Source organism: Bidens hawaiensis, unplaced genomic scaffold, assembly GCF_021521415.1.
Source record: "Bidens hawaiensis isolate Kalapana, Puna unplaced genomic scaffold, B.hawaiensis_p1.1 tig00018487_1, whole genome shotgun sequence".
NCBI lineage: Eukaryota > Viridiplantae > Streptophyta > Magnoliopsida > Asterales > Asteraceae > Bidens > Bidens hawaiensis.
This window is the reverse complement of record NW_027492795.1, coordinates 9160-27884: the sequence shown is the minus strand read 5'-3', so window position 1 is coordinate 27884 and position 18725 is coordinate 9160. Positions and strand designations below refer to the sequence as shown.

The following is an 18725-nucleotide window of genomic DNA, read 5'->3' as shown; positions in this document are numbered from 1 at the left end:
ACTTAAAATTCAAAATAATAAAAAAGTATGAGTTTGATTGGGTTCTTTTCCGTTTTAAGTACATGCAAAACCGCAACCGAACTAAAAGTTTGGTTTCTACAAAAATATAATACCAAATCATTGATTTTTATTTTGGTTCGGTTATATAGGTTTCGTGTACACCCTGATTGTAAGAAACAGGTAAAGCATTTTTCGAAATCTAAGTGTTTGGGATTGATTATTTTCATCAACTTATAACTTATTAATTTTTTGAAAGAGAGTAAGAGGTTTGGGATTGCTAATGATATGAGAGAGAAAAATTAAATAATTATGCTTTTATAACTTATTAACTTGTTAAAATGTTATAAGAAGGTAAAATAAGAAATCCAAAACACCCATAAGTTTGAACTTCGGTTTGTCAATAATAAATGAGTGTGCCGAAGTGAAATATTTAAAAGTGTATTTAATATATTCAGGTTGAAAGTTGAAACTATTTGCAAGAGAAATTGATGACAACAACCTAGAACTTTCACAAATGTAGCTAACCACTTTTTGGCATCTAACATACTTATTGATGACGATCTACCCACTTGAAAAAAAGTATGGATGTGTAAAATTGTTGGCATCTTTAATCGCTTAAACAAAATTAAGTCATTCGGTTTGACTGGTTTGCAAGGTTGTAAAAATCGTTAAGCGGACCTAGACGATTGACTAGGAAGTTAGGAGTACTCGGCTTTAGACGGTGATACTCGGTCATAGTTGGAGATGGCTCACCGAGATCGGCCTAAGCGGGGATTACTTGTGAAGTATTCGACGCCTAAGCACGATTTTTACAACCATGCTGGTCTGAGATCCAAACCGTTTGAATAATTCTAAAGTCTTGGTTAACAGTTTAGACTAGAATATTTGTCAAAAGTGAGGTGATAGGTGGTTGCCACGCACACGGTATCCTTTACTTTACCAACAATTTACCTCTTTCAAGGAAAACTTCCAACTTTTCTAATTATGTAATATATTAATAATAATTATAATTATTTTCAATTCACACATACTCATGTTCGGGTTCGTGTCAAATTTTCAGGTTAAACCTACCATCCCATTTAACACCCCTGGTTTTCAAAAACCAAAACGTATTTTCACACAATTTACTTTTTACGCGTAGGAGTATAATCAAGTTGATCAGTTCATGAGCTACTCGACAACAAATTAATAAACAAAAGCTCGATATAAGCCAAGCTTAAACATGACAAGTTTGAGCCCAAGCTACTCGAAATCAAATCAGTAAACGCTCGACACAAGCCGACTTAAAGGAGTCCAAGCCCAAGCCCAACCTTTGGCTCGTTTTGGCTCTCCAAAAAAACAAGCTCAAAACGAGCCAGCTTACAACTGCAAGCCTTCTAAAGCCGCTCTCAATATGTATGTTTCGTTCACGAGCTGAGCCCAAATAGTATCAGATCATCGGGTTTGGCTCTACTCGATTACACCCTTGTTTACACATGCTTGAAGATTAAAACAAAAGGACAAGTTTTTTACATCAACATGACAACATCCTCCAGAGATATCATACCAAAATTCAAATCAGAATACTGCAAGCATGTTCATTGATCATCAAGAATACTAGAATAGGATTCTTGAAATACAGCCTTTTTTTCAACAACATTATCTAATAAAACTCATAATGTATCTAGTTTCAAATAATAATCGTTGCAGAAACCGTATCTAAGCTATAAAACATGCTCAAATCTTGTTCCGGTACAAAAAGATCAAACCATTGACTGCACCCACGACACTATATCCTCCCGACCCGCTACAAAAACACCCGGTTTCTCTTCACTTTGCCTAAACGGCGCAGAAAGCTTCATCACGTGAGACTCAAACGCGTTTGCGAGCCCTTGAGAGTACTTATGTGTCCCTGCACCTGTGCTAGCCGATAACAACTCAGGCAACGGTTCATCACGGCTAACCATTTCCCTCAAAGTGCCAACCCACTCTTCAAAAGCCGTGTAGGCCGCGCCGACCGATAAAGACCGCACGTTTAACCGCCATTCTTCGGGAGTCTTTGTGTGTAACCCAGGGTATAACCCATACATGGTCCCCAAATAAAGAAGCTCATGGGCCCGCTCGTTAAGGTTTCGCTTCCTGCAAATGTCGATTAAACAGTTACAAAACGGTCTTCGTGCTTCAACTTCCGTGTTGTTTAAAATCTCTTTAAACTCATCTTTAATCTTATCAAACCCGAGTGACTTTTCTTCTAACGACTTCACAAACGAAACCAAATTAGGGTTTGCTTCATTTAAGCAACCGATCACTTTATCCAAATCATCACCGGTTTCACAATATGACACGACCGAAAGCAAACAACCACACAACCGATCATCGGGCCGAATACCCTTTTTTAAGGATGTTTCAAAAACCATGACCAAATCATCTATCCGTTTAGCCCGACCCAAACATTGAATCAAACAAGTACACCCCATAACATTAATCGCTACGTTCTCTTCTGACATTTGGTAAAACAAAGTCATCGCCTTTTCAACATTCCCGCCACTTCCATATATGTTAAGCATTGCAGTATAACTCCAACTATCGGGTTTACAGTTTTCGGACTGTTTCATATCTTCAAACAGCTTTTCAGCTTCTTCTTGTAAACCAAGATCCGCACACATACTTAATAACGTGTTGTAAAGAATAAAATCCATCGGCCACCCGTTTGACTTCATTCTTTGCCACAAATCCAACGCGTCCCGGGCCCACCTTGCTTTCCCATAAATTTTCACTAACGAAGTTAACGTTTTCGCGTCTGGTGAAACACCCGCAGCCACCATTTCTTCAAACAAGCTTCGGGCCAAACCGGGCTTTCCGGCTTTACCCATTGCTTCTAACAAAGTATTAAACACAACCAAATTCGGTTTAACCCCTAAAGACTTCATTTCTTGTAACACGTATCGTATGCCATCATAATCGCCCGCTTCACCAAACATTTTAGCCAACACCGCAAACGCGATCGCATCCGGGGTCCACCCGCTCGCTCTCCCTCGCTCATACAAACTCATAACCTCTTCAACTTTCCCTAACTTAGCATACACGTCTAAAACTGCAGAGTAAGTAACCTCGTCAGGCATCAACCCCGTTTTATACATTCTTTCAAACCACTCAACCGCCTTATCGAAAAGATTCGACCTTTTCGCACAAGTAATAATCGTCGAATACGTGATATTATCCAACGGGATGCCGTTATCAATCATTTCATTAGCAAGCTGTTCAATAATATGAAACTGTCTACCAAATCTCAAAGACTTCATAGTAACATTATAAAATATGGTTTCCATAGGTAAAGAATCATGGGTCTTAAGCCAATTGAAAAAAAGCATAGTCTTTTCCCATGGTTTGACACTATTAAGCACCAAAAGTGTATTTTCTCTAGTGGGTGGATGTGGGATGTCTTCAAGAACCTTAAAGAAAGCATCTTGATCATTGTCACACTCATTAAGCTTCTTGGAAAACAGCTTAAGGTCTCTAATTTGTGGGTTGTATGAGTAAGATGTTCTTTTTTGTCTTTGGAGGTTGAGAACTGAAGGTCTGGGCTTTGTAGGGTTGACCCAGATGGATTTGGGTTTGGTGAGTAATTGGGTGGGCTTTTGTGAGGTGTCTGAGAGGATGGTTGTGGATAAGGTTTGGAGTTGGTCAGATAAAGATGGGTTTTGCTTCTTGGGTTCATCTGATAAGTCTGGAGTTGGTTTTGGGGGTGATTTGGATGATTTGCAGTGGAAAAATGGTGACTTTTTTATTCTTCTTCGAGAATTGAAGTGTTTTAGGTCTAGTGAATTGGGTACCTCAAAGGAAGTAAAGAAAGTAGAGGCCATGTATGTATGTGTGATAATGGAGAGTGTGAACTTACAGGTTTGATGGATTGCAAAACCCCCAAGAAGATGTGTAGAGAGATGGATAGAGTGAATAAGGGTTTTGGGTGTGGGTTAAATGGATGGATGGCACTTATGCTTATTTGGATATTTTGCATAACGTTATCTCAAGCAAAATGACTGCTAGGAGAGTAAACCACCTTACAATTTGTGGGAATTTTAAAATTTTATATTAACTCGTTAGCAATTTTGAACGTGTGTATTATACGAGATTTAATAAATGACTGAAATTTAGGCATTTAATTATACGTAATTTAGGGATTTGTGTTTTGAATATATATGTTAATTAGTTTTTATCCTGTATTACGGGAGTTATTTTATATTATTTGTTTTTAATAATTATTTATTTTTTGAAATTTTTATCCTTTTTATTGTATAAAATTAATAATATACTTATGGTTTAATGATAAATTGTTTCACAAATAAATGAGATGTTATAACCCTATTTAAAAACTACATGGGTTTGATGAGACCCAAAACTCGTTTATTTTTTTACTATAAAATTGGTTTTTTAATTATAAATAATATATATCTTTTTTTTAAATAAATCAAATATTAATTTTTAGTATATGATTTTTATATCAAATGTTTGATGGGATTAGTTTTTAATTTAATGAGATGTTATATCCCGTTTAAGAAATATTTGGGTTTCATGAGACTCATACCCATGAATTTGGGTCAAACGCATGAGAGACCTCTATTTAAAAATCAAGCAAATCTTATGACCCCAAAAAAATGGGAGCGACCATATCGCGACACGTATGATTTTTATGTTTTCGTTTATATATATTATAGATTTTAATATTATCACACACACTTTAAATGTTACACAATGTTTTATAGAACAGTACGTACCAGCCGGTTGAACCGGTTATACCGGATTTTGGTAAGGCAACCGGTATTTAGAGCCCGGTAGTTTTGGGCGGTTTGTTAGAACATCGCATCACCGGTTTTTTATAAAATACTAGTTTAAACCGGCAAACCGGTTTAAAACCCAAGAGATATTTTATATTTTTTTGCGGCCCATATTTTTTAAAAATGACTTTTAACCTAGCAGATAAAATTGAAACGAGTAAACAAAATAAAAGACAATTAGCTAATCCACTAGTTTTTAATCATGCAAATCCAATGTTGGTTTTCTTACATCTTTTTTGATTGATTAAGTTCTTATACAAAGTATAAACTTTCTATTATTATCTACTCAACTTGATCATTGTTCATTAAAATATACTTTTGGATTATTTTTTAAGTTGAAGTTGTATTTATACGGAATTACAAGGTAAATTATTTAGCCCGGTTGAACCTCCCGGTGTATCCGGTCCAACTGGTTGTACCATTATTTAAACAAAACTGATACGATAAAAATACTGGTTTTTTAAACATTAGTTACACATTTATATTTTACATTTTTTTAAGATTGAAATAATGTTTTAAGATAACCTAAAATCAAATATTGGTGATTACCTAAACATATCAATGCGAACGTTAAAATAGTGTTTTACAAATTGTAAAATTATAAATATTGTATCTATTCAACAACATTCGAAGTACACGCATAATTAAATATTTATTATAAACATAAGTCATTAATGCAATAATAGTTTGTAAATCGTTATTTAACTAATTTAATAATTCACCTTTCTATTTTAAACTTATTAGTGATATTCAATAGTTTATATGTTTTTTAAAAAAATCATGGTCAAACTTTTTATACCTAATAAAAAATCAGAGGTAACGAGTTAGTAAACGTTAGTGTGATTTAAATTACATTAAACACCTTTTTTTCATATGGGTTATAGTCAATGGGTCATACCAATTAAACCCATGAACCATTGATAACATGGATAAATAGAGTAAAGATTAGAAAATATGAGGAAAATGATTAAATGTGGTTATGACAAATCATCCTCATTATTTTTGTTTATTAGTATAGATAGATTTACAGATTAAAAATTGGTCGACTTCTTTTTCTACTCAATTGCTAATAGTTTCTGTAATATTTTCTTTTATATGTACTATAAATATATGCACACTCTCAGACTTAATCCAGAGAGTGTGATTTCCGAGGCAACGTTCAGGACCCCTTCTAGCAAGTTATTTACGTGTTATAACTTTTCCTTGGGTAAGGATGCTAGATACGACCAATTTTGACACAATATACCCTTCATATCCGTAATAGCAACGACGACCAAGGGGCGTAATATGTGCTCCATCGATCGTTTACAGATCTTAGGGTGACTTTATTGATCAACCAAAGTTTCTTCCTAAATCCTATAAACATGTAACTCCCGCTAAGTTAAAGTGGTTTTGTTGTCTATATGTTCTTCGGTCATAGTTTTCGTAATCATAGTGAAATGTTGCTACACTTGACGAGGTTGGGAGCACAATTAGTAAGGTAGGTGATGATTTTGGTTTGAGTCAGGGCATCAAAAATCTGTTTTTGATAGAAGACTGCTCTTCAAAGTCAACCCCTCTCTTCTTAGATTGAGTTAAGGAATCATGTACTTCATGAGTTGAGTCATATGTGGTTTGTTTGTCTTAAAGAATGGAAATAACTATAAATAAATAAAAACATATATCACCATCTAAACCTCTCTAGTACACGTCTTTGGCTCTTTAAAAGCCTGGTTCGAATTGAGTTTGACTGTTTGAGGGGCTCATGCATGCCCTTGAAAATAAATTGAAGCTCATTTCATCGGAATGTCATATAATTCAACGATCTTTCTGTGCAACGTTATATAGCACTAATCAAGACACTTAAATACTATATAAGCCCAATCAAAACCAAAATCACAAATTAGTCAGAAGCATAAGCGTATTTTGGAATGAGCCGAAATTAAAATATGTTAAGCTAAGCGAGGTTTGCTTTCCAAAGACTAATAAAGCCAAATTTGGTTCTTTTACACATAATAGCTTTGCACTGACTCTCGCTTTTAATCCATTTCTTTTAGCTTTTGTTATTCATTTTGGTTTCATACTCCCAGTCACTTAACTTTAGGCTAGTCCCAATTGTTATGAATCAAGTACATGTTAGGAATTTTGAATTGACAATCTATCAAGGGTCCTTTTCTACTTTGATATTAGTGGATTAACATCAAAATAAAACTTATGGCCATACATGTCAGAATGTGCCAACAGAAATTAGAGAACTCAGATCAGCTTTTTGTACTACATTTCCGATTGTTCTTCACAAATCTAATTGCGCTATTGTTCATACAGGTTAGTGCATATCTGCATGATTAAACATAATCAAAACCGACCAACAAAACTAGACAAACATTTATGAAGCTATCTGTTATTTTTGGATTGTTATGTCGACCATCGGTCTATTAACAATTAATTAATTTCTGGTCGCTGAAGTCTAGTGCAACTTGTTTGCTTTTTACAATTATTTAGTATCCCGTTTTAACTCGGTACTTATTTTGGTCAGAACCAATATTATTAATGACCTGCCCTGACCCAAACATAGATAAAAATGCAACAATACAGACTGATCAATAGCATCAAAATCTCAAAAATCCAAGAATTCTAAAACCAGCAAAATATTCAAGATCCGAGATTAACGATAAATAACAACCATGTCTCAAAACAAAAATCAAAATTCCAGTAAATCCAACCATTATAACAGCAACAAACTTCAAAACAAGCCCACTTAAACAAACAGATTGGGTCTTGAAGCCTTGTAGGTGGTCTTGAGCTTTCTAGTAGGTGGTCTAACCTTCTTGAAGACCAATGGGAACTTGATCTTGGAGTTATGGAACTGCTTGGTGGACTCCCTCTTGCAGAGCTTGGCAGGGATGGTGGCGGTCTTGATGACTTGGATGCAGTGGTGACGGACTCTGTGACGAGAAGCCATCTCGGTGTACATTTGCTCAATTGAACCGTTCAAGGTGGTATCCCTGTACTCCTTGTACATATTGTGGTACCCGGTCCTTGACTGGTACCTCAACCAAATGCCGTAGTTCTTGATGGTTGTTGGGTTTTTCTCAAAAATCTGAAGTTAACAATCAAGCAAAATTAGTCAAACAAAATACAGACGATTAATTCCGAAAAAAGACAAATCAAAAAACTAAAAACAATCTTGCTGGTCATTAACTCCAAAGTAATCAGATAACCAAAAATCAAGATACATTTATCCATATAGGTTGATAAATAGTTTTAACACTCAAATCCAAAAAACAAATAACAGCAATCATGATTCAACAGAATCCATTTATATCATTAGAAGCATACACCATTGCATCAACAGAAAATAATTAGAAAAGCATTGAGATTGATTTGTACAAATACCAATTTTTAAAAAAAAAAACTGACCAATTGAGATTGATTTGTACAATTACCAATTTTTTAAAAAAAAACTGACCAGGCTTCAAACATAAGAAATAGCAGACAATTAATTAGAAAAGCATTGAGATTGATTTGTACACACACCATTTAAAAAAAAATTAACCGGGCTTCAAACATGATGCAAACATAAGAAACTAGAAGAGCATAATTCTTATGAAACATAAAAGAAGCTGTCAAAACCGATCATGATCACCTTTCAAACTGTGCAAAAAGCGAGTTCACATCACAATACAAAATTGGTAGCTCCAATGATCTAAATGCATTTAACTACCAGAAAGTAGAAAGATAAATATAAAATTAAAGCAAAAAAGGGTTACATTAAAACAATCAGTATCAAGTTCCTTGCTTCCAAGGCCTTAAACCCTAACTGTTATGTTATGTGTAACAGTTTTATCTTCCGAAACACATCAACTCATATTAAAACCAAAATCATTGCAAATACAAAAACAAAGAGCATGCTTATGATCATGAAGCAGAGATAATTATCAAAGTGAAAAAAAACTAATTAAAGATAGAAACAGCAACAGGCTTAGAACAACAATGCCATATGTGAATTATATATACCTCATTAATAGCAAGCATCTGACCATTGCTCTTCTTCACCTTCTTCAGCTTCCTCAAATAATACCTAATGTCCATCAACAAAATTAACATCCATCACCAACACTTTGGTGATGTTTGGGATTACTTATTCGAGTCTCCTTATACCTTATTGAGTATTAATAAAGTTATATAAGTTGCTTGGCAAACAAAAAAAAAACTTGTGGATTTTAACTTATCAACAAGGCAAAATACGGAGGTTTTGATAAGATGGGGAAGTGTAACTTATCAACTTACTATGTTTAACTTACCTATTACACCACTAAAAACCCTCAAAACAATTTCACTCATTTTAATAAAGAATGTCCTTTTGGTCATTTTGGCTAATCCAAACACTTTTTAAAACTCATTTTAAAAAGTCATAAGTTAAAAAGTCATTTTTGACTTAAATAAGCAATCCCAAACACACCCTCATTGGTTATCTATGCGATCGATATGACCAATATATCAATTATCGGTCACATAGTAAAATACTAAACTATCTATCAGAATATCAGTACCAATAATATCACCAATATCCCCATTCTAAGTCTTGACTATCAATATTTAATGTTCGATGTTAGTGTTTTAAGTCATAATCAGTTCCTACTAGCTAAGATTGCTAGTGTTAAATTGAGATATATATATATATATATATTTAGTTTACCGATATCCAATATTTTTCCGCATTAACTACAATTAAGTACAAAAAAGAAACAATAAATAAAAAAACTGACCAGAACTTGCTCTTAGCACGGACTTCATTGGTGGCCCAAAGCTTCATACGGTAGATCTTCGGATTCTCGTCTGACTCGGTAGGTAGGCCTCTTCCTACCACCTGAAACTGATGAAACTGCAGCATATACAACACATTTAACTCACCATTTCAGCTCAAAAGTTGATTATTGTGAAAGAATTGAGATATGCGATCGGAACATACGAACCTTGTAGCTCATTTTTCCTCTTGATCAGTCTTCGACGATGACTGCTGCGGGGTGTTGTTTAAGGAAGAACAAGTTGAATTAGGGCATCGATTGGTATATATGTGGGTGGATATGAACCCTAGTTTTTGGGCTGGATCCAATCAAACGGGCCACGCAAATATAATAACAATAATAAAGCCCAAATGTGTGAACTAATTTCTGTATTATTTATTATTTTATATTCGGCGTATATTGGTTTTAAATAATTTCAATTATTACCTTTTTGTCGTTGTCGGTCTCTACTACCGAAATGTCTGGTGATAACTCCACAATTTGACATGTTTGCTTCCAACAATCCATGACTAATTGCAGCGTAACTCCGTTAGTCTCCGGTCACCGTAGAAACGTTTTCGACTGGAAACTCAACGTTTCGTCTCAAACCTCTAGTAACCTTTTTTTAGTAAATTCCCCAATTATTGAGGTCGTCGAAAAAAGTTTCCGGCTAGAAAACTCCACTTTCAGTTGGAAACCATCGGTGGTGGTGTTCAGATAGTGATGGTCAGCGGTGGTGTTCAGGATATAAGTTTTCCAGCAAAAAAAAATCGTTTTTCAGGCGACCATAGACTAACGGAGTTACGCTTCTGTTAGTCATAGAATGTTGGAAGTAAACGTGTTATAAGGTGGGATTGTCACATGTCATTTCGTTAGTTGGGACCGGCGGCGGGATTATTTAAATCTAATGTACCTTTATTTAGTAGTTAAATAATTGTATACACGTCGAATTTAATTTAAAAGAATACCAGATTTATTCATTTCAAGCGTTATAACTTATTTAACTTAAAAGCTTGTTTAACTTACAAAGTGCCTTCTTACAAAAAAGTTTAACCAAATTTAATATATCAAGTTCCAACTTGAAGGCAGCCGTTTATTAGATGAATTGCCATTTAAACATGAACAAGCTCAATTAACTTAAGCTCTACTTCAAATTTTAATGAATTGTTGTTGAATACTTTAAACTAGTAATTTAACCGCGCTTTGCGCGACTTCGAGGTGTTGAGGCGTTAACTCGACATGGATTCGGTCATTTTTTGTTACATTCATTACACTACCGGCACATAGACAAAAACAAAAAAAAAATATAAAAATCAAAGAGGACTAATGGGGTGATGTCGGTCGGTAAAACTCGGGCGTTGGTAAAACCCAAGCGGTGTCGGTCCCGTGTTTTGAGGCGGTAAGTTTATGCAGATTTGGTGTGTTTTCGGCATGTTCATTACGCTTTTGGTTACATTTGTTATGGTGACAGAACAAAAACAAACACAAACAATATAAATATTGATGCGGGCCAATAAGGTGGTGTCAACAGGTAAAATCGAATGTTGGTAAAACCCAAGCAACGTCAGTCTTGGGTGTTGACGCGGGTGAGTCTACGCGAAGTTTTCGATTTCCATGATCTTCGTTACGGTACCGTAACTAAAACAAAAAAAATCGTTCGGTTACGTTGGTTACGGTACCAGAAGTAAAACAATATATATATATATATATATATATATATATTGAGGTGGGCCAATGGGGTGACGTTGGTCAAGCTCAGGTGTTGAGGCTGTTAGTCTATTCAAATTCGGTCGGTTCCATCACATTCATTACGGTACCGAAATTAAACACAAGAGTTCGGTCGGTTAGCGTTACTGTCGTTACATTTTGGTTGGTTCCGTCACATTCATTATGTTACCGAACCTAAAACAAAAGAGTTATATTGATTAGCGTTACGTTTGTTATGATACCAAAACAAAAACAAAAAAAAAACAAAACAAAATGGCCGGTGCGGCGTCGGTACCGAAACTAAAACAAAAGAGTTCGGTCGGTTAGCGTTACATTTTGGTTGATTTCGTCACATTCATTATGTTACCGAACCTAAAACAAAAGAGTTTTATCGATTAGCGTTACGTTTGTTATGATACCAAAACAAAAAAAAAACTGAACCTAAAACAAAAGAGTTCTATCGATTAGCGTTACGTTTGTTATGATACCAAAACAAAAAAAAATAAAATGTCCGGTGCGGCGCCGGTACCGAAACTAAAACAAAAGAGTTCGGTCGGTTAGCGTTACATTTTGGTTGGTTCCGTCACATTCATTATGTTACCGAACCTAAAACAAAAGAGTTCTATCGATTAGCGTACGTTTGTTATGATACCAAAACAAAAAACCAAAAAAGACAAAACAAAATGCCCGGTGCGGTGTAGCCATGACATTTACTTCTATTAATGCCTTGTTCTTGAGTTTTTTAACCAAGGAAATGAGAGGGAATGATAAGAAAGCGAAGGGAAGGGAAAGAAATTTTTTTTTATTAGGTGTGTTCTTGAGTCAGAAGAAAATTAGAGGAAAGGAAATGATAACTATGTTAAAAAATAGTTATCCTTAGTAATCATCCCATTTTTTAGAGAATAACTTATTGGGAAAATACATTAATTTAATCCCTCCTAACTTCTCCTACTCTTTTCCTTTCCATCCTAAAAAAAAACTTAAAAACACCCATTTTTTAACTATCCTTAGTTTTCCTTTCTTTTCCTCCTTTAAAAAAACTCAAGAACAGGGCGTTAGATAATAGATAATTTTAAAACAACGGAACCCATGTTGTTTTATATTGTTTGATTTAATATTTATTTATTTTTTGAATTTATATTTTCTTTATTGTATGAAAGTTAATAATATACTTATGGTTTGATGATAATTTGTTTCACAATTAAATGAGATGTTATAACCCGGTTTAAAAGTTATATGGTTTTGATGAGACACAATACCAGTTTATATATTTTTTACTATAAAATTGTTTTTTTTTAATTATAATTAATATTTATGAAAGTTAATAATATCCTTATGGTTTGATGAGACCCAAGATCTATTTATTTTTTTTACTATAAAATTGGTTTTCTAATTTAAATAATATATATATCTTTTTTAAAATAAATAAGATATTAATTTTTAGTATATCCTATTTTATAGGATTTTTACATCAATAATTTGGTGAGAATAATTTTTTATTTAATGAGATGTTATAACCCGTTTAAGGATTATCTGGGTTTGGTAATACCCATACCTATGAATTCGGGTCAAATGCATGAGAAACCTCCATTTAAAAATCAAGCAAATCTGATGACTCCAAAAAAAGGGGGATCGGTGACACCGCGACATATAGGATTTTTATGTTTTCGTTTGTATATATTATAGATTTCTGAAAACTAATTGTTTTCTTTTTGTAATCTAACACAACAGTTTAATGTGACTTTATTTCAAATTTGCGATTTATTCAAGAGTTATGTATTGACAGACAGGCATAAGATATTTCTAAATAAAATCTTCGGGATATATCTCGTAATCTATAGGTAGCGTTTGGTATGCAGAAATGGAGGACGGAATGGAATGACTCATTAGGAGGGAATGGAAAGTAGTGTGTTTGGTTGACCAAGGGAATGGAATAACCCATTACCTAGTCCATTTCATTCCCTTTAAAATACCTCAATTTCATTCCATCTATACCCCATGTTTTTTTCATTCCATTCCCTCCTTCACCCTACATCACCTCCACCACCCTCCCAACACCACCACCACCCAACATCAACACCCACCACCACCTCCAACCACCGCCGCCACTGCCACCAACCACCACCGCCACCGTCCACCGCCGCCACCACCCACCTCCACCAACCATCGCCATTGGTGCCAGCCAGCCAGCATCGCCAGCCGCCCGCCGCATATATCAACTATCGCCCCACCATCACACACGCCGCCCACCGCTGCCACTGCCACCAATCACCACCATCGGCGTCCACCGTCGCCATCACCCACCTCCACCAACCATCGCCATCGGTGCCAGCCACCCATCGCATATATCAACTATCGCCCCACCATCACACATGCTGCCCACCGCCGCCACTACCACCAATCACCACCATCGGCGTCCACCGCCGCCACCCCCACCTCCACAAACCATCGCCATTAGTGCCAGCCGCCCGCCGCATCCATCAATCATCGCCCCACCATCACACACGCCGCCCACCGTCACCACTGCCCACCACCACCTCCACTGTTACCGCAACCACCACCTCCACCATTACCGCCACCGCTCCCACCACCACCAACACCACTCACTACCATTTTAATTTTATTTTTTTATTTTTTTATTTTTTTCTTACATACCAACCATACAAAGTAATGATTCATTTCATTCCCATGTGGTAACCAAACATTTCATTGGAATGGTAATAACCCATTCCATTCATTTGTCCATTCCATTACAACGTCCATTCTATTCCATTCCATCGTCCATTCCATTACCTCATACCAAACAGACCCATAGTGTGATAAAAGGCGGCAAACGACATTAAGAACCTCTCATTGTTCTTAAGCATGACATTAAGAACCTCTCATTATTCTTAAGCATGACACAACGTTATACAAGTGGATCCATACGAGTTAGATTAAAGGGATCGGGTTTTCACTACCCAATACACCTCAATCTTAACGACTTGTAAGATTGCGGGCAAAAGTGACATATTTAGGGGTGTCCGATGGACATGACCAGTTTTAACAAGATCTCAGTCCAACCCTTAACTACGGCTTTTTGAAACCGACAAACCATATAATAGCGCCAGGATTGGATGGGTTAGCAAAACCTAACAGTTTCGGTTGTTAACAATTCCATTTTGATGGTATGAACTGAAACTTTTCTTTTAAATTGCTATGTATGCATTTAAGAGTTAAAATAATAAAAATGGTCATGAAAATGATACATAATACGTATCTGTCAGCTCCAAGTTGACTGCTGTAATCAAGTCATGAACCAAGCTACTTGAATTTCAAATTGGCTGAACCATCGGACTTGATACAGTTTGATCAATTTCAACTGTTTATATACACCCTGCCTGATGTAAAGAGCTATTCTTGACTAAACATAACATGAAACCCCCTTAGTGTCACATAACAGCACATAGATGGAAAACCCCTCCATTCCTATCGGTAATCCAATCCAACCCCGATTTAACCGGTATGAAAAAGGTATCAATTTTAATAGGTTATTTAACCCAAACCGTCCAGTTTAAAACCAAAGAAATAGATACTCAATGTTCTAAGAATCATTTACGAGTGTATGGCTTTGATATGATAATCAGTTGGCGACACTGTTGTTTAAGTAAAGAAATTCCAAACTTACGCATAACACTGATAGCAAAATTACAACCCAAAAAAATAAACATAATTACCTTCAAAGTAGTTTTGCAACAATCAATCCATGCAATTTTCTCACAAATTCTTGACTATACAAATATGCAAAACTCTAATAAAAAATCTACCACCCATATTTGGCACCCTGAACACCAAGACCAATAGCAATCAGGGCCAAAATTGCCTGCACACAACCAATTCCAACATGATTTAACAACACAATTTTGAATTTAATGAATCTGAAAATTAATTGACAAACCACCAAGTGACCAAACAGCACACAACACACACAAACACACAGCGACCAACATAGGTTCAGGTTGATACAAATAATTTTTAATACGGGTAAAATGAATAGGGTCAGGATGCTTGGCCAGTGAAACACTTGTCTGCTCGTTTTAATTCTTTTACTAAACTATTGATGTGTTAATTATGAATAAGAAAACAATATAATTACAACAATAACCAGTCCTGATCCAGTCAACCCAATTGCCCAGCTCCCCTTTTCAGCTAAACTGTTTTTAATCTGATCTGTTTCGAATATAACAGCACATAGATCGAGGAAATTGACACGTCTAGTGGTAGGAGAGGGGTTGCACACATGCATTCATACACACACACACACATACAAAGATCATGATCATTTCAGAACTTCCAAATAACTTGAGAACTCTTACAACCAATCATTTTAACTGTTTTGTATATTTGATATTATTTGAGGTTAGTTTTGTCATTTAAAATATGTAATGTTATAATTACATACGTGTAAATTGGTTATTACACATGTAAACTTGTAATAACATATATGTAATCACAAAACTACCAATAAAATCTTCTAGTTGTTTTACACTTACAAGAACCAACCAACGCCACAACCACAGCAAGGAAGGGGGCGACGGTCGATCACCACAGGTGTCCCAGGAGCAATCACAATACCTGAAGAAGAAGAAGTGTTTCAATCAGTCAAACATTGATACTAATCACTAAGCAGCAAGTAATCAGAAACTGATGTTGATAATAATATAACAATAATAGTGTAGATTTGTTATGATTATAAACTATTTAACCTTTAGCTTCAGTTGATTGAATTAGATAGGTTTAACAGTATACTATTGGCAAGTATCTTATGTTTTGGCAATTAGGTTAACAGAAGAGATGATAAGCATATGGAATTATTAGGTCAAAGTAGTTACCGTACCTGGAACGGTTTGATAGCCATGAGCGTAATTGATGTTAACGATGTGAGGAGGAGGTTGCGGAAGACCAACGGCAGGCTGGTAAGCGACAGGTGGCGGAGGATGATTTGCGACTCCTTGAAAGGTGCCGTAATAATTAATAGATTGTTGCTGTTCGACGACGCCTCTGCTAGTCTTCCCGTCTGAACTCATATTTCTGAGTTGGTAAGGCGACGCGAATTCGGACGTTTTGGTCTACGTGCGTTATGGGGTAGCGTCAGTCGGTAAAACTCGGCCTTTGTAATACCCGAGCGTTATTGATCTTGGGCAGTGACTCTAAACAAATTTGATCGATTTCCATCATGTTCGTTACGTTACCATAACTAAAACAAAAAAAATATAAAAATGTATACACAACACACATGACCCAACAAATTAAACTTGGAAAAAAAAGCTAATTTAAACAAACAAAAATAATCCTTTCCCATTGCAAAGATTCGAACTTTGGAGGCATACCAAATTAGACATAAGAATAACACCACACAACCAACAGACCAGAAATCTAAGTTATTTTATAAATAGAAACAATCTATTATATATCAAAATAATAGTTTATCAAAATAACAACTTTGTGGCACCAACAATATATATATATATATATATATATATATATATATATATAGATAAAGAATCCAATACAATAATGGTTTATCATACAATACGTACGCGACTCGTATACCCGTCGATCTTCAATTTAACGCGATAGCAGTTTTGTAATTTTCGTCAAATCTGATCCACTGCTCCCATCGATTCTGTCCACCTTCATCGTCACCATTCAGCAATCTTCATCGTACAATGATTTCGTCCATTGTCGAAGCCACCATCCACAATCATCATACATCGTCGTCAGTGGCGGATCCAGGAATTTTTTTTGGGTGGTGCACTACTTTTATATGTTTCAATTTCACCGAGTCGGGTATATAAAATTCCAGGTCGGTTTGAGGTTCGGGTCGGTTCGATGGTTCGGGAAAAGTTCATTACATAATAAAAATACGATAAAATAATAAAAGAGACACCGTCATCTAACAAAAACTAACAAACTAACAAATTAAAACCAATAACCTAACAAACTAAAACTAAATTTAACAAATAGCTTTACAATTAAGTAGTTAACACTTAACAATTATGAACAATTAACATTTAACAATGAATTATTACCTTCAAAGTGGGAGGATTCGAGACTCCGAGTAAGAGTAGGCAGTGGCAGGAGGACGGGGATCAAAGACGGGCTGAGTGGCTGATAGAGTGATAGACTGATAGAGTGATAGACTGATAGAGTGAGTGGCTGATAGACTGATAAACTAGTTGGTCAGGGGTTGTGCGGGGCAGGCGGGCAGTGGGAGTGGCTGAGGGAGGCTGTTGGCGCCGGCGGACGGCGGTGGACGGTGGTTAGTGGCTTACGGTGGTCATATACGGCGGTGGACGACTGCTGTTGCCTGTTTGCGAAGAGAGGCGCTGCTTTGCTTATGTTTGTTATAAAAAACCCTAACATCAGTTAGGGTAACTTAGTAAGAAACAAAAAAAAACTATAAAAACGGGAATAGAACCTGCGACCTCCATGTTACAAAACCCACAAACTACCATCCGAGCAAGCACTTTATATGTTTTTAAGATGGTTCCTGTATAATTTATAGGGTGGTTCCTTTATTATTTTCTATATATAAATACACTATAATTTTGAAACTCGGGTGGTTCCGCGGAACCACCCGTTACTACCGTAGATCCGCCCCTGATCGTCGTCTATTATTTGTTCACAGGTTTGTTAATATTTTGATAAAATTGAAATTGAAATTGATGAACCTAATTCATCAATTAACCTTTAAATTGATCTAATTAATCATCAATTTGAAGATTCGGTCGATTAATTTTTTCAATTTTTAGTGGGTTATGCCTGAACGTTTAAACTCTTTTGCCTGAACGTTTAAACTTTTTTGCCTGAACTTTTAAAGGTTTAACATTTGAAAAAACACAACATTTAACATTTGTTAGTTTAGAAGTTCTGTTTAGAAGTTCTGAACTTCAGGTGTTTAATTTTTTTTTGTTAGTTTAGAAGTTTTGTTTAGAAGTTCAGAACTTCTAAACTTTTTTCAACACCCAGAACTTCTTAGAACGTTTAAAGATGTTCATGATTTTTGAACACCCAGAATTTCATTGAAAGTATTAGAACGTTTAAAGATGTTCATTTTTTTAACACCCAGAACTTCATTGAACGTATCAGAACGTTTATAGGTCTTCAGTTTTGTTTCAGAACGTTTAAACATAACATTTTGAACCCTAATAAGAGCTCGATTGAGTGCGTTATTTTTGCAATCCCATAATCGTTTGATGATTCTAAATACTTCTACACATCAATTCGATTGATTAAAATCATCATTTTGGTGTTTATTTTGGTCAGAACGTATAAACTTTGAGTAGAACGTTTAAACATGAACCCTAATAATAGCTCAATTAAGTGTGTTAATCTGTATTTTCATAATCGATTGATGATTCTAAAGCCTCTTCTACATCAATTCGATTGATTAAAT

General features: G+C 35.5%; 2 protein-coding genes and 1 pseudogene across 2 annotated transcripts; all 3 read right to left on the bottom strand.

Moving 5' to 3' along the window:
- Positions 1 to 1669: 1669 nt before the first annotated feature.
- Positions 1670 to 3953, bottom strand: LOC143556251 (pentatricopeptide repeat-containing protein At5g46580, chloroplastic pseudogene; annotated as a pseudogene).
- Positions 3954 to 7373: 3420 nt separating this feature from the next.
- Positions 7374 to 9863, bottom strand: LOC143556250 (large ribosomal subunit protein eL20y-like). The gene is made up of 4 exons (XM_077045625.1): positions 9770 to 9863; positions 9563 to 9678; positions 8811 to 8874; positions 7374 to 7893 (listed from the first exon to the last, which is right to left on the bottom strand). Exons 1-4 carry the CDS (start codon positions 9779 to 9781, stop codon positions 7552 to 7554), a joined length of 534 nt encoding a protein of 177 aa, XP_076901740.1. The 5' UTR covers positions 9782 to 9863; the 3' UTR covers positions 7374 to 7551.
- A 5226-nt stretch (positions 9864 to 15089) lies between these two features.
- Positions 15090 to 16353, bottom strand: LOC143556249 (large ribosomal subunit protein eL20z-like). The gene is made up of 4 exons (XM_077045624.1): positions 16164 to 16353; positions 15830 to 15901; positions 15432 to 15496; positions 15090 to 15149 (listed from the first exon to the last, which is right to left on the bottom strand). Exons 1-4 carry the CDS (start codon positions 16351 to 16353, stop codon positions 15090 to 15092), a joined length of 387 nt encoding a protein of 128 aa, XP_076901739.1.
- Positions 16354 to 18725: the final 2372 nt, after the last annotated feature.

Excerpts from the sequence above, each read along its gene's own strand:
- LOC143556250 (XM_077045625.1), bottom strand. Across the intron at positions 8,875-9,562 it reads CGTGCTAAGAGCAAGTTCTG|GTATTATTTGAGGAAGCTGA; the intron begins GTCAGTTTTTTT and ends GATGGACATTAG. Across the intron at positions 7,894-8,810 it reads AGATGCTTGCTATTAATGAG|ATTTTTGAGAAAAACCCAAC; the intron begins GTATATATAATT and ends TGTTAACTTCAG.
- LOC143556249 (XM_077045624.1), bottom strand. The coding sequence starts at position 16,353 with ATGAGTTCAGACGGGAAGACTAGCAGAGGCGTCGTCGAACAGCAACAA. Across the intron at positions 15,902-16,163 it reads TGGCTATCAAACCGTTCCAG|GTATTGTGATTGCTCCTGGG; the intron begins GTACGGTAACTA and ends CTTCTTCTTCAG. Across the intron at positions 15,150-15,431 it reads GGTTGACTGGATCAGGACTG|GCAATTTTGGCCCTGATTGC; the intron begins GTTATTGTTGTA and ends GGTTGTGTGCAG.